This window comes from Nerophis ophidion, linkage group LG29 (assembly GCF_033978795.1).
Source record: "Nerophis ophidion isolate RoL-2023_Sa linkage group LG29, RoL_Noph_v1.0, whole genome shotgun sequence".
Classification (NCBI taxonomy): Eukaryota; Metazoa; Chordata; class Actinopteri; order Syngnathiformes; family Syngnathidae; genus Nerophis; species Nerophis ophidion.
In genome coordinates, this window is record NC_084639.1 from 23338564 (window position 1) to 23359603 (window position 21040).

The following is a 21040-nucleotide window of genomic DNA, read 5'->3' on the forward strand; positions in this document are numbered from 1 at the left end:
GACTGATTACAGGCAGAGCCTTCACTGTTAAAAATTGATGTTAATCCATATCGATTTCAAATTCAGGTTTGAAGGAGAACTGCTTTTTTTTTTTTAAATGTTCCTTATCATTCACAATCCCAAATGTTTCTTTTTTTAATGCATTTCCACTCATAAAATATGGCGTAAAGGTGGCTAAAAATGTAGCTAACAGGAGTCCTCTATTGTGACCATAATGCCCCCTAACAAAACATATTAAAAAAAACCCAACAATACTCCATTGACATCGCGTGACTTGAATATTAACAAAGTATTAGTGATATTATTATTATAAGCTATAACGCCGACAACTAGGACTAAGGCCCTGTTTACACTGCACACCAAATCTGTTTTTTTTGCCAGTCTCAATGGTCCAAATTGCTTCAAATGTGATCTTTTGGCATCAGATTCAGGCCACATCAGGAGGTAGTCCTGAATCCGATTGGAATCTGATCATTTCAAATGTGACTTCAGTCTAAACGCAATGCGACCTGAATCGCATTTTTTGACAGCTTTGGGTGAGCTACGTCACTTGTGCGTGCCGGAAAGATGCAGTTGCCAGCGGAAATGGACACTTCATCAAAACATCCAGTTTTGGTTTCTAGTTAATGTAATATATGAATATATATTTGGATTCAGAAAAAATAGCGATTGTTGAAAGACTGCATTTGCACATTTGCTTACATGTGAGTTGAAAAATAAAGCTCCCGTAGATCCACGCTGACGTACGTGTCTCCTCTACTTAACAGCCATAAAAAGATTACAACCCTCTCAAATATATTACACTATATGTCTATATATATACATCTATGTGTATATATATATATATATATCTCTCTATATATATATATATATATAGAGAGATATATATATATATATCTCTAGATATATATATATATACATATATATATATATATATATATATAATGTCTATATATATATATAGACATATATTTATATATATATATATATATATCTATATATATATATAGATATATATATAGACATATATATATATATAAATATATATATAATTCATAGTTGATTTTAATTTTATTTACTTTCAAATAAAAAAACAAAACACTAATTGTGCGCAACAGTAAGTGCGCATGCAAGTGACGTCAAGGCCAAGGTAAACAGTCAGCTGGAAAAAAATCTGATCTCAAATAAGTCCGATTTGGGCCACATTGGCCTGTAGTGTAAGAGTAGTCTAATCGTCTCCTTTTTATATATAATCATAGACATATTTATCCAGTGTGCTGCTACATCGCTGCTGAGCTGGTGAAGGTTAATTTATTTTCCTAGGTAAATAAATATTAAAAAAGAGAAAACATCAACCCGGAGGTGGTAAAAGACCCGAAAAAACGCACGTTTGCTGGCACTTTTTTTTTTTTTTTTTTTTACTTCCGGTTGGATTAATTTTTCATCTAAACGGGAAGATATAAACATCCCATCAGTCGGCATCCCGGAACACAATGTACAGTAAGTGATTGTTTTACTATGTTCCTAGTATGTATATCTTGTTCAGCACTTAGCAATATTGCTACATGACGCTTAAGTGTTTCACTAAAGCCGGATCCACAAAATTGGCCCTGGTGCGTGAATGGTTGTCCGTCTATCTATGTTGGCCTGCGATGAAGTGGCCTCTTGTCCAGGGTGTACCCTGCCTCCCGCTCGAGTGTAGCTGGAATAGAAAGATGGGTGTTTCCATTACCAGTTTCTTATTGCGATATTTAGATTTTGCGAATTTCTAGAGGTAATTAAATGCCTACTGAAACCCACTACTACCGACCACGCAGTCTGATAGTTTATATATCAATGATGAAATATTAACATTGCCACACATGCCATTTCGGCCGGTTTAGTTTACTAAATTACAATTATAAAGTTCCCGCAGAGCTTCTTGTAGAAAAAGTCGCGGAATGACGACGGGTATGATGACGCGTGTTTGTGATGTCTCGGGTTGGAGGGGACATATTAGCCCAGCACCACTTATGGCTAAAAGTCGTCTCTTTTAATCGCATAATTACACAGTAATTTGGACATCTGTGTTGCTGAATCTTTTGCAAATTGTTCAATTAATAATGGAGACGTCAAATAAGAATGCTGTTGGAGGAAAGCGGTGTATTACAGCTGCCTTTAGCACCGAAACTCTGCCCGTGTTTGTTTGTTGTTAAACTTTAACACAGAGCGGTCAAGCGAACATGTTTCTCTACGTCAACCAGCAAGTTTTTGGATGGGAAAATTGTGATATTAAGTCGGCTCTTACCGGAGACTTCAGTGGATTATGGGACCTCCTCCTGTAGCTGTCAAAAAGACAGCTGTGATCTTGGCTCCTCGGCTTCTCTCAGAGACACTTGCGTTCACCGCAGCCATCCAATTTTCAAGTATGACTTTAGAATCTCCCTAAAATATTATTAACACAATAAGCAGATAAGGGATTTTCCAGAATTATCCTAGTAAATGTGTCTAATTACATCTGAAATGCTTCCACTGCTGCCGCCCGTAGCCGTCGCTTTTTTTTTTGTGTGCTTCACTAACTTTACTCATCCACAAATCTTTCATCCTCGCTCAAATTAATGGGGGAATCGTTGCTTTCTCTGTCCGAATAGCTCTTGCTGCTTGAGGCTATGATTATAAACAATGTGAGGATGTGAGGAGCCCTACAACCCGTGACGTCATGCGCACATCGACTGCTACTTCTGGTACAGGCAACGCGTTTTTATTAGCGACCAAAAGTTGAGAACTTTATTGTCGATGTTCTCTACTAAATTTTTACAGCAAAAATATGGCAATATCGCGAAATGATCAAGTATGACACATAGAATGGACCTGCTATCCCCGTTTAAATAAGAAAATCTCATTTCAGTAGGCCTTTAAAAATCCACTTGTGAAATGAATGTGCCGCCGTATGCTTAAGATGAGCAGAACGGGTAAATATTATGTGCCTGTTACTACATTACATATATACTTGCAGAAAAAATGGAGGGTTTTGGATGTATTTAGAGCGCTATATTGGTTTCATTGTTAGCTGACTCTTGCTAATATTTATTTACAACGTTAGAATGCATTAAAAAAACAAAAAACTACACGCGGGCTTGTTTTACATAAGGATTGTGATTTTCTTCTTAAAGTGCAGTTCCACTTTAAAGGAGAAAACCAAACATGTTATTTTCTGCAGTGTAGAATCCGAGCGATAAAACAGTTCTTGATGGCGCTGCAGCTCACGCTGTGAAGACCTGGATTCAGGTTGGAGAAGACAGAAGAAAAAATTAAAAGGAAGAAGTAAAAGGAGCCTGAGGTGAGAGTAATAACTATGTGCATGTGTGGGCGCGACATGTCGCTGCTGCTCAAACTAGGCCACCGTCTCTTCTTTAAAAAGTCCCAAGTTAAACAGATTGTTGATGAGCAGCTTCTCAGAGTGTGACAGTATCATAAAGGTTTATGGTGTATACACTCTTGACAGCATCATAAAGGTTTACATGCACTCTTGGCATCTCTCACATGACTCCATTCAGCCAATTAAAACGATCATAGTCCAGGGTGCAGTTAGTTATGCATTCTCCAATGTTCTGTAATAGATTAGACCATATTAATCTGTGTATTGTCAAGATGTTTTGTCTGGTAGGTGCCCATTATGACGGTTTCTTAGCAGGGAGGATGTAAGTGTCAGTTGCACGATTGCATCATCACCAGCTTCTTCTCCCTGGCCATCCCTCCCTCTCCATCCTTCTTCCTTCTCTGTCTAAACCGTCCTGGCTGCTTTCTCTGCCGCTCCTTCTACATTTTGCCCCGGCTCTTACGTAACTGTTTGTGTACTCGGCACAGAATGCCTCCTGTGCGCTGAGGAGACACACAAAGTGGCTCACAGATGGTACCTGTTCGTTGATGGAGCTGTAGTCGTTGGTGGTGGAGACGTCGTCGTCCTCAGAGTCAAACAAGCCCTCCTGGTTGTCCAGCAGCTCTGCCAGCACTCGGCTGACGGACTCCTGGTCCCGAAGGTCCTCGCCTTCTGTTGACAGACTGCACGTGGACGACAGGACAAGAAGAGAAGAGGGTATAATATTTACTATGGAACAGAGTCGACTATGGAGGTTAAACACCTTTGTTTTATGATCAAAGCTCTTTTTGACACAATATGTAACTGAATTTATTGTGTTGCATTTTAAATATGCTGAACATTTTGTTGATAAAATATTTGTAAGCGAAATTGTGTGTGTTTAAAAATTCTGTTTATAAAAATTCTGTGCAGAAAAAACTGTTGCTGAAAACTCAAAATCCACTTTCGGTAAATTAAGACTGAAAGTAGGGCTGAGGGATATATCGAAATACACGATATATCGCGGGTTTGTCTCTGTGCGATATAGAAAATGATTATCATGATAATAGAGTATATGTTCTCCCGCAGTTGCTTTTAGCTGCGGGCATTACGTTACAGGCTCTTATCGCTCTTTCCTGTCGCTCCTTCTCAGACAACAAGCGCACCTTCTTACGTACGTCACATACTGTCACGTCATACGTAACATACGTATACGCCCTCGCGGAGCAGAGAGGTAGCAGCATGGCTGACGTTAGCTGTGATGCTAGCAGAGCCGTGGGAGTGGTAATACGAGAGAAAGAAGGTGCGAATGAAGGAAGAATGAATTCCCAAGAAAAACAGCAGGGGGTCCATCGTCTGGCGGTGGTTTGGCTTCAAGTGGGAATATGTCGAACAGACAACCGTAATTTGTCAAGTGTGGGGCAGAAGCGTTGCTACCAAAAGTAGCATTACTGCTAATATGTAGCATCATTTCAAAAGTCACATGCTAGAGAATGAAGAGTGCATGTCAACATTTCCATTCGGTGCCACACGCCCACACCATCAAAATGGCGAGGCAAATATTTCCAGATCAACACCGAATGAAAAAAATAGTCAACGACAAAAGAAGATAATGTCCGCAGGAACCTACCACATATCGTAGGACAAACACTATTTGATTTCCTATTATGCAGTTCATTTATATTTGACAGTTATTGAAATATCTTGTGTGACATCATGCACAAAAGTACACTTTATTTGTTTTAAACTATTGTAGTGGCGTTCTGTACAAAAAGTGCACTTTAATTTAGTGTTGTTTTGATATGTCATCTTAGTGACATCATGCACAAAAGTGCAATCATAGCTTGTTTTAAAATGTCTCTGACAATATTGGACTTTCTGTTTTGGAAATGACATGAATGTTTGTTCCACTGCTTAATAACTGTTTAATAAATACAGTTTTGGTCAATTGACTTAGTTGTGATTTCCCTCTCTGCATGAAAGTTTAAAATGAGCATATATTAAAGGCCTACTGAAAGCCACTACTAGCGACCACGCAGTCTGATAGTTTATATATCAATGATGAAATATTAACATTGCAACTCATGCCAATACGGCCTTTTTAGTTTACTAAATTGCAATTTTAAATTTCCCGTGAAGTGTCGTGTTGAAAACGTCCCGGTATGATGACACGTATGATAACGCGTGCGTTTGCCGTCTCGGGTTGTAGCGGACATTATATTCCAGCCCAATCCAAGATATAAGTAGTCTGCTTTAATCACATAATTGCAAAGTATTCTGGACATCTGTGTTGCAATTTGTTCAATTAATAATGGAGAAGTCAAAGTTGAAAGATGGAGGTGGGAAGCTTTTAGCCTTTAGCAACACAAACACAGCCGGTGTTTCCTTGTTTAAAATTCCCGAAGGTGAAGCTTTACTATGGAACAGAGCGGTCAAGCGAACATGGATCCCGACCACATGTCAACCGGCAGTTTTCGGTGAGAAAATTGTGGTAATGAGTCGACTCTTATCGGAGACCTCAGCGGAGCTTCCGTCCTGCTGCAGCTGCGTGACTTCCCTCAGAGACACTGGCGGGCAACACACCCATGGCCACACCCCTCCGACTTTCAGGTACTATTTAATCTCACTAAAACACTAGCAACACAATAGGCAGATATGGGATTTTCCAGAATGATCCTATTAAATGTGTCTAATAACATCTGAAACACGCTCACTGCAATCGCCTTTTTTTTTTTTTGTAGTCCTTCCCTCTAAATTTCCTGATCCTATCAAATGTGTCTAATAACATCTGAAACACTCCCACTGCAATCGCCTTTTTTTTTTCTAGTCCTTCACTCTAAATTTCCTCATCCATGAATCTTTCATCCTTTAATTAATGTGGAAATTGTTGCTTTCTTGGTCCGGAAAGCTCTTGCTGCTGGAGGCTATGATTCTAAACAATGTGAGGATGGGAGGAGCTCTACAACTCGTGACGTCACGCGCACATCGTCTACTTCCGGTAATGGCAAGGTTTTTTTATTAGCGACCAAAAGTTGCAAACTTTATCGTCGATGTTCTCTACTAAATCCTTTCAGCAAAAATATGGCAATATTGCGAAATGATCAAGTATGACACATAGAATGGACCTGCTATCCCCGTTTAAATAAGAAAATCTCATTTCCGTAGGCCTTTAATGCAGTATGAACAAGAACGTTTTAATGTAGACACATAGAATCATCAAACTGCTGTGATTATATGCATCAAGTGTTCATTCAAGGCTAGGGCAAAATATGGAAAAATATATCGTGTATCGTGATAAGGCCTAAAAATAACGCAATATTATAAAAAAGGCCATATCGCCCAGGCCTACTTACAAGGTTAAAAGAAAAGGTTAGCTGAAAGCCTGCCCCTGCGTCTCAACCTCAGATAAGCGAAAGACGATGGATGGTGAACTGAAAGCAACAAAATGAACCTGACCGTCCTCAGCATAGCAACAAACTATCTAGCATTGTTCCGCCTACGTATTATTTCTGTACCGCCTTTATAACTGACCGTAGTAGACTCGCAATAAATGAACATTTGACTGATGAATTGGGCTTTCAAAGTGTTGTGTTTGACTGTAATGAACAAAATGATTGAATGAGCCTATGGCGGAGTCTTACTGAAAGATGTCCGGTCCAAAGACGGCAGCAAGCGCTCCGATGTTCCAGCTCTCTTGCTGAAGCGACGCCACACTCCCCAGGAAGCGGCACAAGAAGCGCAGCAGGCCGTAGTTGAGCTGTGGAAGCTGCTGCAGCAGGAACTTCAGGTTTCTGCACAGCTCTTCCTCGCTGCTATATTCTGCTGAAGGCAGGTAGGAAAATAAAGATTATATAAGGAAAGCACAGGCATGACTGTTTCCATCACGGTCATCACTGTGATTGTTTCAACAGGAAGGAGGAGGTGCTGGTACACATGTACTTTTTAAAGAATGTGATGGATTAAATAATAGGACTATCAAAGCTAAACTGCTAAACTGCCGTGGTTATGGGCGTAGTGCCTATTACATCATCGAGCAATTCGCTATGATATGATTTACTTTAAAAAGGCTAAAAAAAATGTATACATACATTTAAAATCAGTCCATTATAAATCCGTATCAACATATATATATTTTTTGTCCTTTTGCCATATTTTCAATTGTTGCTGCTTTTTGTACTTTGTTGAGATTTTTCAAGTGTTTACAGACATTTAATGACTTATTTTAAAATGAAAAACAACTTGCAACAAACCTAACATTTTCTTCTCTGGTGTTATAAAATGTAGTGGTGTTTAGAGACTCTTAACTTCTGTGCCTTGATGTCGCTGACAAATGAGGCTCGCTGCAGCGAGCATGGTGTCACACACTTGCTTGGCGCTGCTGCACCAGTTGGATTTTCTCGTCTTAAAAGTCGCCACTTTTTTCTTAATATTTGCACATTTTGTAGATGGCTGTCAGTGGGTATATCTGTTATATATAAATATTAGCTCCACATTGCAGACATGCTGACAATGCCCCAGACAGTCACAATGGCGTGTGTTTTGTTTACATCCGGTTTTCAGTGATCAAAGTCTTTTTTCCTTTGGTCATGTTTTCAATACAGCACTTTTTAATAGTGCGCAAATAATAGACTGTATATATCAATTCGGTGCCGGACACAAGGCTGAAGCTTAGAGGTGACAGAGCATTCGCTGCTGCTGCTCCCAAGTTAGACAAGCCCCCTCTCTTCCTGTTTTTAAATCTCTGTTAAAAACATACACTGAGTGATATCCATCCTGCAATTGCACCCCATTATACATCTGATGTGAACCTGTTTTTATGTTTTAGTTATTTTATTTTATTTTATTTATTTGAAGTGAATTGAAGTGAATTATATTAATATAACGCTTTTTCTCAAGTGACTCAAAGCGCTTTACATAGTGAAACCCAATATCTAAGTTACATTCAAACCAGTGTGGTTGGAACTGGAAGCAGGTGGGTAAAGTGTCTTGCCCAAGGACACAACGGCAGCGACTAGGATGGCGGAGGCGGGAATCGAACCTGCAACCCTCAAGTTGCTGGCACGGCCACTCTACCAACCAAGCAAAACCGCCCCATTATTTATATTTATCGTGTTCTGTTTGTGTTGTGTTGCGTTTGCTCGGTTCTCGTTTTAAACCGCCCATTGTACAGCACTTTGGCTACATCTGTGGTAAATTTTAAATGTGCTATATAAATAAAGTTGATTTGATTTGATTTGATTTCATACTGTATCAACTATCTACTGTTAATGTCTTATGTTTGGGTGGTTTGGATTGGATGTTAGTTTTTCTCATGGTCACAAACACATTGTCTGTGCCTGAAAGGTGAACGGCTGAGAATGAAGTGTTGTGTGTACGGGGGAAGTGCGGATTCAGGAGACGAAAGTATTTGCACGGGAGGTAAAATGTGTTGAATTGTGCCGTTTGTTATCATAAGTTTGCTAATAAAAGTTAAAAATAGCGTCAGACTATGATTTATTCCGGGGGCAAAAATATATTTATTATAGGGCTGGGCGATATATCGAATGTACTTGCTATATCGCCAGTTTGTATCTGCGATATAGAAAATGACAATATCGTGATATTCAAGTATACGTTCTCATGCAGTTGATTTTAGCTGCGGGTATTACACTGCAAGCGTTTCTCACTCTCTTTCTTGTCTCTCCTTTGCACAGAGACATAAAACAAGCGCAGCTTCTTACATACGTCACATACTGTTGCGCGTGCTCTCGGGGAGCAGAGAGGTAGAGCCATGGGTAACGTTAGCTGCGATGCTGTGCAAGTGGTAATACGAGAGAAAAAGGTGTGACTCTGGTAACAAATGAAGGAAGAATTACTTCCCAAGAAAAACAGCAGGGGGTCCATCATCTGGCGGTGGTTTGGCTTCAAGCGGGAATATGTTGAACAGACAACTGTAATATGTCAAGTATGCGGCAAAAGCGTTGTTACAAAAAGTAGCATTACAGCTAATTTGTAGCACCATTTGAAAAGTCACCTGCTAGAGAATGAAGAGTGCTTGAAACTCCGCATGTGAACATCTCGGCCGGTGCCACACCCAACAAAACGCCCAAGCAACCATTTCCAGATCAATGTAATATGAAAAAAATTGTCACAACAGAAGGAGATAACGTCTGCAGGAACCTACCACATAGCGAAGCACATACATTATTTTATTTCCTATTATGCAGATAATTTTTATTTGACAGTTATTGAAATCTCTTGTGTGACATCATGCACAAAAGTTCACTTTATTTTTCTGTTTTATTATTTATAACTATTGTAGTGGTGTTTTGTACAAAAACTGCACTTTAATTTAGTCTTGTTTTGTTATGTCATCTTAGCGACATCATGCACAAAATTGCACTAATAGCTTGTTTTAAAATGTCTCTGACAATCTTGCACATTCTGTTTGGAAATGACATGAATGTTTGTGCCACTGCCTAATAACTGTTTAATAAATACAACTTTGGTCAATTGACTTAGTTGTGATTTCCCTCTGCATGAAAGCTTAAAAGTAGCATATATTAATGCAGTATGAAGAAGAATGTTTTAATGTAGACACATAGAATCATCATACTGCTGTGATTATATGCACCAAGAGTTCATTCAAGGCTAAGGCAAAATATCAAGATATATATTGTGTATCGTGACATGGCCTAAAATTATTGAGATATTAATAAAAGGCCATATCGCGAAGCCCTAATTTATTATATTACTTTAATTTGTTTTCAAGTAAAAGAAAAAAAAACACAACTTATTTTCAAAGTGTGGCTGTAATTAAAATGCCATGGTGACACGCCACATTCAAATACATTAAAGCCATTAAATGCAAAGCCATTCAATTTTGGTACCACAGTGCAGGATAATATATGGTTTGATGCCCCCACATCAGATTCTAATCCATCATGTTGGAGAGGTGACGTGAAGTGAACGTGACAAAAAATGCCGCGTTATCAAAGCTATATTTTAACGATTGACAGTATGAAAACTCCCCTTCAGCTGTCGAATAGATTAGAAAAGATTTTGTGTAGTGACAAAGTTAAAAGAGGAATAGGATGAGGAAAGAAAAACAGAAACCTAACAATAGCAGTGATTATGAGTCCATTAAAATTGATGATCCTATAAAAGTTGGTTGGGTACTGAAATAGAATAGAGTGTGGGTGAGAAGCAGGGCACCTTGATGCAGTTGTAGTATGTGCCCCTGGATGGCTGCTGGGATAAGGGGTTCGGGGAGCTCCTGCAGGAAGAGTCGGAGCAGACTGACCGCAGACGCCAGGTCCGCCTCCTTGTCCAGCTCCACCTCCTCGCCGCTGTCGTAGCGCTGGCGCAGCCAACCCACTCGCTCCGCGTTGCCGTTAACCAGGAAGAGACCCTTGAAGTCCAGATGACCTGGAAGGATGACACAGTATATGTATTATGTACAAGAAATACCCATTTCATTCGCCTGCTAGATATGAATGAAATGGTATTCACGTCAAATCCAATTTAGGTCACATCTTTTAGGATCGCACTGCAGATCAAAAAATGGAAGTTGGCATTGGTAATTGGGGCAATGAAATCATTATGTTTTTGTTATTTTATACTCATTTGTTTAGTTTTTTTTATGAAACAAGAGCCGGCTGCTGTCGGGCAGATGAGTGACCGACTGTTGACTGACAAGCCCTCAGCATTATTTCAATACAAACATTTTTAAGCATTGGTTTTGCTCTTAACACTGGACCTAAATCTGACACTGGTGTCAACTAAAACTACTTCTACAGTAAACCCTGGTGTGTCGCTGTTAATTAGTTCCGGATTTGACTGACTTGAAATACATTTCCCCGAACTTGTGTGAATAATTAATAATTTACCTACTTTTCACAGCTAGAGCAAAAAACTGTTCATGCCCTTAAAAAAATGTTTTTATCATCATGAGGGCCTTCTAGGTATGTAATAACACTCACAGAGTCACCTTTAAACTTGTTTAAAGTAGCAGTAGAGTGGAGAAACAAGTTGCCTCGATATTGAAGCTATTATCACACAAATCTGATTTATGACACCGATAACACATATAAAGTTTGCGAATAGAAATGATCAAAACAGTATCAATTTTACAATGATTCCTGAGCCATTTTGAGAGATAATGGTTATACTTGTATAGCGCTTTTCTACCCCTTTTTATGCCAAAAGCGCTTTGACAGTTTTTCCACATTCACCCATTCACACACTGATGGCGGAAGCTGCTGCCATGCATGGCGCTAACCAGGACCCATCAGGAGCAAGGGTGAAGTGTTTGCCCAAGGACACAACGGACGTGACAGAAGGTGGGGATTGAACCAGTAACCAGCTACTCTCCCAACTTCGCCACGCCGTGATAAGGAGCTAGCCAGTCATAGAGGCAGGAACCGCAGATCCGTTCCCCATCAACAACAATGTAAACCATGCAGACTTTGTGAGAGCCAACGATTACTTTGGGAAAAAATATGATATAAAAACTTATATTGATGATCCTGAATATGAGAAGATCTACATGTTTTAGAAGCTGTGCTAAACAAATCCACCTTTTTGTTAAAAAAGGGCACCATGTGTTGCTAAGTGCTAAACAAGAAATACAAACTACAAAAACAAAAAAATGATAGCCTAAAGTAAAATGTCTGCTTTCACTTTGATGACGACTGATAGGATGTCCGTATCTTCCTGTTTAGATTAATCATTAATCATGATCCACACAAAGGCTTAACAAGGAAAAGTCTCCCTGCAGACACAGTCTTTGGTTGTGTGTGTTTGTCTCCTTCTCTGAGTCACATATGAACAACTTCTAGATTTATGGCTAACTCCTCCTGTTGTCCAGATACGCTCGGGATCCCCCGGGAAGAACTGGACGAAGTGGCTGGGTAGGGGAAAGTCTGGGCTTCCCTGCTTGGGCTACTGCCCCCGCGACCCGACCTCGGATAAGCGGAAGAAGATGGATGGATGGATTTATAAACTAGAATAACTTTGACGAGCCGAGACGCGTTAATGCAGCATAGGGCTATTTAGCTGTTTGTATTATGGGGCCGCTAAGAAATAGTTTGTATGGGTTAGCGGCGCTTATAATAACAATATTGCTAATATTTGGTTAATATTCAGGTCACAATATGTATAGAGTATTGTTGGTGGGTTTTGAATGGTTATTTAGATGGTTTTGTGGGCAAAATAGAGAGCCCACATTGCTTACATTGTTAACAGTCTTTGTATGAATGTATTTATTTATTTACAACAACTTAGAATGCATAAAGAAAAACACGTGTTCATGTCTTATATAAGTATTGTGAACGATAAACAGCACATCTCTGTCAAATTTTTGCTCATTTCCAGTATAACTGGTCTGATAATGTGGTCAGAGTGCAGAAGCGTTACTCCAGTGACAACAATCTCCAGAAATAGCCAAACGTATTCGGTCAAAATATTCTAAATGGGTGACTGAATTTGTGGCATTTTATGATGTTTGAATTGTCTTTTTACCTACTTTTCGGGTTGGAAATAAGATTGGATATGGTTTAATGCAGTGGTTTAAACCTTTTTTGAGCCAAGGCACATTTTTTGCGTTGAAAAAAATCCGGAGGCACACCACCAGCAGAAATCATTAAAAAACTAAACTCAGTTGACACCAAAAAGTCGTTGTCGCAATTGTTAATCAAGCATGCATTACTATAGCTCTTGTCTCAAAGTAGGTGTACTGTCACCACCTGTAACATCACACCCTGATATATTTAGACTTGTATGCTATTTTCCTGTGTGTAGTGTTTTACTTCTTGTCTTGCGCTCCTATTTTGGTGGCTTTTTTCTCTTTTTTTTGGTAATTTCCTGTAGCAGTTTCATGTCTTCCTTTGAAAGATAATTCCCGCATCTACTTTGTTTTTATTCTTCTTCGTGGGGACATTATCAATTGTCATTTCATGTTCGGATGTCCATTGTGGACGCCACCTTTGCTCCACAGTAAGTCCTTGCTGTCGTCCAGCATTCTGTTTTTGTTTACTTTGTAGCCAGTTCGGTTTTAGTTTTGTTCTGCATAGCCTTACCTCAGCTTAAATGCCTTTTCTTAGGAGCACTTTACTTTTTGTTTAAGCATTAGATACCCTTTTACCTGCATGCTGCCTCCCGCTGTTTCCGACATCTACAAAGCAATTAGCTACCTGCTGCCACTTACTGATATGGAAGAGTACTAGGAGGTTACTCTGCCGAACTCTAGACAGCACCGACACTCAACAACAACACATCATTTGCAGACTATAATTACTGGTTTGCAAAAAATATTTTCTACCCCAAATAGGTGAAAATAAATAATCTCCCACAGCACACTAGACTGTATTTCAAAACACACTAGTGCTGCCTGAGGCTGACCCAATCAGTGGCCACGATACTAAACGGTGAGCTCTGATTGTTTGTTGATATTTTTACTTAAAGGTGATTTTTTATGCTAGAAAATTCTATAGGTTATATTATAATTTTTTTCTACATTTAAAGGACTTTTTTTTCTGGTCTACATAACATGTAATGGTAGTTCTCTGGTCAACATTTTGCATAGATTATGTTTTACAAAAAATATTCGAGACGCTTTCTGTCGCGGTCTTATGTATGTGCCTCCACTTAGACTGTGCCTTCTCTCCGTCAGCCAAGTTGTTGTAGATTCAGAATCCACAGTGAGTCTACTGACAGATATTCGCTACTTAGTATTAGAAATGGCAACAGCGGAGGATGCATGTGCATATACGAGCCAGTCTGCCTCACAAGAGGATAGAAAAAAAGAAGGAACTGACTACAGCGTCTGACTACAATGGCGGACTCGGGCAAAGATCTTCCAGGAAAACTTTACCATATACGGAGATATCAGAAGACGTCACACTTGGAAAAACATCAAAAATTGGGCATATTCCAAAAGCTTGTTTGGGGGAAGTATGAAGAACCGCAAGATTGTTTTATGAATATCTTTGCAATGGTTTGATTTCGCATTTTTGGGAATTATGCAGATCTCAAATACACAAAAACATGTCAATAATGAATAAAGCAAAATATGTTCTAGACCAAAAATCACTTCATATTCTCTACTGCTCGCTAGTGTTACCATATCTGACTTACTGTGTAGAAATATGGGGAATAATTACAAAAGTACACTTCATTCACTAACGGTGTTACAAAAAAGATCAGTTAGAAAAATACATCATGTTGAATATAGAGAACATACAAATCCTTTATATATTGAATCAAAAATACCTAAATTCCACGACATAGTGAATTTGCAAACAGCTAAAATTATACACAAAGCAAACTATAACCTGCTACCCAAGAATATACAACAATTCTCCTCAAAAAAAAAAGAGGAGAAATATAATCTTAAAAAACAAATGTCATTTAAAACATGTGTACGCACGTACAACACTTAAGACCTTCAGTATATCAGTATGTGGAATTAAATGATGGAATGGGTTAAGCAAAGCAATCAAACAATGTACTGATATGATCCACTTCAAGAAACTCTTCAAACTTAAAGTGTCAAAGTACGAAGAAGAATAACCGTGATAAACATTCTGAATGTATTTCATCCATTCATTCATTCTCAAAATAAGCTTACTTATCTCATCATATGAAATATAACTTACTTCAATTATTATTTATTTATTTATTTTTATTGTGATTACTTATGGAGTATATTGTGAATAGATTGAGAACAGGAAGTGAACAAAAGTTTGAGCAAGTGTTATGTAAAAGAAAAGGGGTAGGATTAAATAAACTCTGCTTCTTCCTACTCCTTTTCGAACATGTTGAAAAGAGAAACTGGAAATTGTGATGTATCTTGTTGTATGCTTGCATGTTCGAAATAAACTCAAATTCAACTCAAACACAAAAACAGGCACCAAAAGTGAGAAAAATTGGTTTTGCATAATACGAGCAATATGTATGTGATAAGGGTAAAGTCACAAACTTTGAAGCGCGATGTGACAAGGGACGACTGTAAAAAACAAATGAAGCATGTTGTCAGTCATGCAAGTCCAACATTTTAATTTGAAAAAAAAAAAAAAAAAGCTCTGACTTTCCCTTCTCCGTCACAACATCTTTTTAGCGCTAGTACCTCAGCTATTGCACGCACAATTAACAAGAGATTAAGGTCTTTGCACAGGCTAAATAACTTCCTGACTCGCTGCAGGGATTTATTTCACGTATGAGTAGGAAACTGCCAGGATTAAAACCTTATTCCATAACCTCATATGGTCAAGAGGCCCCCGACTTGCACAAACGGCCACAGCTCAGGAGACTTGAGGTGAAAGCCTGAGTGCAACAGTTATATAAAAGACACCCCCTCCACTTTCCTTTACAGAAATATTTCATTAAAGACCGCACAAAACAAAAGAAAGCTCCAGCCAAAATGTTTACAAGATAAAAGCAAGGCTTGGTAAGTTATATTCTGTCATCTATTTTGACGAATGATCCGCCACAAATCAGTATTGGACTATTTCTGTGAAAATGTACGCGATCGATCCCAGTTATCACAAAAACGGATTTATTTTTGGTCCTCCGGCTGCTAGCAGCTAAGTATGTCTCCCTATACGTTATGCAGTGCAAAGCCGCTCCTTGAAGTAAATAATCCTCGGTTGTGGCAAAAAAAACTAAATTTCTTACAAGTGACATTATCACTGGAGGACGAGGCTAAAAACAAGTTACACGTCAAGTAAAAAAGGCATTCTAATCGCGAAGCCAGTTTGAAAAAAAACAAAAAAAAAACACGTAAACCTACACAGTGGACTAGTGGTTAGAGTGCCCGCCCTGAGATCGGTAGGTTGTGAGTTCAAACCCCGGCCGAGTCATACCGAAGACTATAAAAATGGGACCCATTGCCTCCCTGCTTGGCACTCAGCATCAAGGGGTTGGAATTGGGGGTTAAATCACCATGAATGATTCCCGGGCGTGGCCACCGCTGCTGCCCACTGCTCCCCTCACCTCCCAGGGGATGATCAAGGTTGATGGGTCAAATGCAGAGAATAATTTCACCACACCTAGTGTGTGTGTGGCAATCATTGGTACTTAACTTTAATGTTATTTTGTATTATTCTAACTGCTCACTGCTCCTTTCACTCCCCAGAAGGTGATCAAGAGGATTGGTCAAATGCAGAGGACAAATTTCACCACACCTAGTGTGTGTGTGACAATCATTGGTACTTTAACTGAGAAGTATAGATTGAAATGCTTTACAGCAGAAAGTAATCAGCAACTAACAGGAAAACAGATAGATTAATACGAGTCGAGAGAGAGGATAATGAAACAATGCTCCGCTGTTGTCTAAAAAGAGGGCACATTGATCCATGTGTGTCGATAGCAAGACTGCTATCAGTACATGATCGGTACTAGAATGATTAGTATTTGCATTACTTTTGTTCATGTTTAAGAACTCAAGGACACAGGAAGACTTTCAGAGCAAAAAACAAGAGGGTTTAAATGAATAGTAGATAGTTTTTGTTTTGATCACAGATGCCTTTTTGACAGCTACAGGAGGAGGTCCCATAATCCACTGAAGTCTCCGGTAAGAGCTGACTTAATATCACAATTTTCCCATCCAAAAACTTGCTGGTTGACGTAGAGAAACATGTTCGCTTGACCGTTCTGTGTTAAAGCTTCACAACAAACAAACACCGGCTGTGTCTCGGTGCTAAAGTCAGCTGCAATCCACCGCTTTCCACCAACAGCATTCTTATTTATAGTCTCCATTATTAATTGAACAAATTGCAAAAGATTCAGCAACACAGATGTCCAAATTACTGTGTAATTATGCGATGAAAAGAGACGACTTGTAGCTGTAAGTGGTGCTGGGCTAATATGTCCGCTACAACCCGAGACGTCAATCACAGGCGTCATCATACGCTTCATCATTCCGCAACGTTTTCAACAAGAAACTCCACGGGAAATTTAAAATTGTAATTTAGTAAACTAAATTACTGGCATGTGTTGCAATGTTAATATTTCATCATTGAAATATAAACTATCAGACTGCGTGGTCGGTAGTAGTGGCTTTCAGTAGGACTTTAATAGCTGTGCATTTATCCATCCATCCATTTCCTACAGCTTATCCCTTTCGAGTCGCTGGGGGAGCTGGAGCCTACCTCAGCTGCTTTCGGGCGGAATGCCGTGTACACCCTGGACAAGTAGTTTTAAATATTGGTTTGTCCTGTAGCACTGTAGGATGTACCTAAACTAAAAGAGCATATCAAATAAAATCCATTATTAATTATTGTTTCTGGCTGGCGTTGTGACATCCTACTCTATTGAGCGTTCCTGAACGCAACGTACAAACACCTATGTCTCGTATTCTTCCAAGTGTAGAACGATCACTGTGTTTGAAGAGAGCACAGCTTGTCGGTTCAATGTAGACAATTGAATAGCAGTTGTTCAGACAGTAATGTGTTTTATTTAAGTTTAGATTAGGGCTGGGCGATATATCGATATGTTCGATAGATATCTCTGTGCGATATAGAAAACGACTACATTGTGATATTCGAGTATATGTTTTGCTTTTAGCTGCGGGCATTACACTACAGGCGTTTCCCACTCTTTCTTGTCTCTCCTTCTCACAGAGACTTAAACAAGTCAACCATCTTACATACGTCACGTGTCCAACGTCACACGCCCTCCCTGACCAGAGAGGTAGCTACATGGGAAACATTAGCTGTGATGCTAACGGTGCGTTGCGAGTGGTAATACGAGAGAGAGAAGGTGCCAATCTAGTAACAAATGAAGAATTCCTGCCCAAGAAAAACAGCTGATGGTCCATCGTCTGGCGGTGGTTTGGCTTCAAGCGGGAACATGTTCAACAAGCATGCGGCAAAAGCATTGCTACAAAAAGTAGCACCACTGCTATTTCATTTCCTATTATGCCGCTTATTTCTATTTGACAGCTATTGAAATATCTTGTGTGACATCATGCATAAAAGTGCACTTTATTTGTTTTAAACTAATTGTAGTGGCGTTCTGTACAAAAAGTGCACTTTAATTTAGTGTTGTTTTGATAGGTCACCTTAGTGACATCATGCACAAAAGTGCACTCAAAGCTTATTTTAAAGTGTCTTTGACAATCTTACACTTTCTGTTTTAAAATGACGTGAATGTTTGTGCCACTGCTTAATAACTGCTTAATACACCTTTGGTCAACTGACTTAGTTGTGGTTTCCCTCTCTGCATGAAAGTTCAAAATGAGCATATATGAATGCAGTATGAAGAAGAATGTTTTAATGTAGACACATAGAATCACCATACTGCTGTGATTATATGCATCAAGTGTTTATTCAAGGCTAAGGCAAAATATTGAGATATTAATAAAAGGCCATATCGCCCAGTACTAGTTTCGATAGACACTAATGTCAATTTTCATGTTAGCATTTAAGCTAGTGAGCTGGCGCCAGTCCATCCATCCATTTCCTACCGCTTGTCCTTTTCGGGCATCAGTGACTTTGTCAAAGTATAGTTGTCAGTCACGTTTTTCCCCCATAATTTTAATCAAAAGTGAAATAGAAACCGTCTGGGGTTTTATAGACGGGGATTGCTATGGTATGTTGTGATGTAACTTGGTGCTTGTGTGCGTGACTCACCATGCTCCTCTATGTAGTCAACGATGTCTTTCACCAGCGCAGGAACCTCGTGACCGCTCAGCGTGTGCGTGCGCGTCACCTCGTCAAGTGGGACACCAAAAACCCGCGTGGCGCCAGCGGAGCCCCCGCCCTCGTTGCCTGGCAACGGAGACACGCTCTTCCTCATGGTCTCCACCTCCTCCTCACCACAACCCCGCCAAGACCTCACGTCTTAGGACAGAAAAAAGGAAAGCACAGAGGGCAAAATATGTAAGGATATAAAATTCATAATGAGCTACAATTCTTTATGCGAGTGACCAAGTAGCTATTCTATATATTTCAAATAACAGCATGGTTTCATGTTGGGGAAAAGGCACAGTTTAATTATTTCACTCTTGCATAATCTTCATTACTTACTAGGGGTGTAACGGTACGTGTATTTGTATTGAACCGTTTCGGTATGAGGGTTTCGGTTCAGTTCGGAGGTGTACTGAACGAGTTTCCACACGGACTTATTAGGTAGCGCACCGCACGTTGTGTAAACAATGCAGAGCGAGGCAAAACACACGGCAGGCCTACAGCGATTGGGCTAGGACAACATGCAAAAGCCAGAGCTGGAAGACCCTCTTGCTTTGTTAACATCTCCCCTTTGGGAACACTTTGGCTTCGAGGTGCAATACAACAATGGAGGACGGAGGTTTGCCGACATTGTTCAGCAGCAGTAGGGTATGCTTCTGCCAACACGTCAAACATGCTAACCCCTTTGAAGCGGCACCACCCCCAAATCAAGCTCGCTTTAAGGAAGAGAAAGAGGAGCGTGGTGCAAACACCACATTCAAGCAGCCTCTCCTCGGCCAGCCAGGCAGGGCTAAAGCAATAACAAATGTTTTTATAGCAGCACATTTAAGACTATCCATCTATCCATTTACTACCGCTTGTCCCGTTCGGGGTCGCGGGGGGTTGCTGTATTGCATTAAAACTAGATTTTGACTCACTTCTATGGTCGAAGAACATATATCCTCTTACTTCCAAGTTAGCCAGGCTGGGGGGGGGGTGAGTTGAATTGAAACTGTTTAATGTTGCACTTTTTGTACGTCGCAAAAAGTTTTGTCATTTTATTTCTTCTGAGCAACAACCGGAGGCAGTTTAATGTTGATTAACTTGGACCCCGATTTAAACAAGTTGAACAACTTATTGGGGTGTTACCATTTTGTGCTCAATTTTACGGAAATATGTACTGTACTGCGCAATCTATTAATAAAAGTATCAATCAATCAAAAAAAGCACTTTATATGTAGAGAGGTTTTGTTAAGAAACCATTCCGAACCTTATCTTATTCAGTTTTTATTTGATATATGTTGACCACGTTAACCCTGGCAATGGACCCTGTGTGTATATGTATGTTATGCCATTGTTTACAAATTTGGTAAATAAATAACCAAAAAATGTATATTTTGTTGTTTTCTTACTGTACCGAAAATGAACCAAACCGTGACCTCTAAACCGAGGTAAGTACCGAACCAAAATTTTTTTAATTCAAGTACCCCTATTACTTACTAAGGCAGCGTACACCCTGGACAAGTCGCCTCCTTATAAAATGTCCTCCAGAAAATATGTCTAAAGCCAGCCAAGCAAAACATCAGTTTGTGAGGTATTTACATTACTAAAAAGTTAAATAAAAAAGGTATTTTTTTCTACGAAACAGCATTTTCCAGACTGATACAATGTCCACTGTGGCGAACACTGTTTCTCAGAAAGTCAAAGTGATTATTGTTTTACATTGGATGTTTACATTGTCACTGTAAAGACACTCAACTGTGAGGTTTTTTTTAAAATATTTTCTTGAAATGCACAATTAGTTCATTGCTCTTGAAAATTCATCTTTGTAGTAATATAAATGATTGAAACATTTTAACATTGTTTGTGTTCAATTTGTGTTCGAGATCATCAGGACTCCTCTTACTCCAGGAGATCGCAAAAAGCCGCTGCCTGACCAGGGCTCAGAAAATCTGCAGAGACTCCTCCAACCCCCACCAAGGACTATTTTCACTCCTGGACTCTAGAAAGTGGCTCCGCAGCCTCCGAGAACCTCCAGGGTCTGTAACAGCTTCTT

The 21040-nt window shown here is 39.5% G+C and overlaps 1 protein-coding gene across 7 annotated transcripts in view; it reads right to left on the bottom strand.

Moving 5' to 3' along the window:
* The window catches only part of fam13b (family with sequence similarity 13 member B), a 116153-nt gene that overhangs the window by 56671 nt on the left and 38442 nt on the right, over positions 1–21040 (bottom strand). For 5 of the 7 annotated variants that reach the window (XM_061891759.1, XM_061891760.1, XM_061891757.1 and 2 more), the window contains exons 3-6: positions 18949–19158; positions 10532–10744; positions 6979–7159; positions 3897–4041 (exon numbers count right to left, since the gene is read on the bottom strand). In XM_061891759.1, the coding sequence (XP_061747743.1) occupies positions 3897–4041; positions 6979–7159; positions 10532–10744; positions 18949–19114 (705 nt within the window). In that variant the 5' untranslated portion in view covers positions 19115–19158. The remainder of the gene's footprint in view (positions 1–3896; positions 4042–6978; positions 7160–10531; positions 10745–18948; positions 19159–21040) is intronic. The other 2 variants (XM_061891758.1, XM_061891762.1) reach the window with 1 other exon arrangement.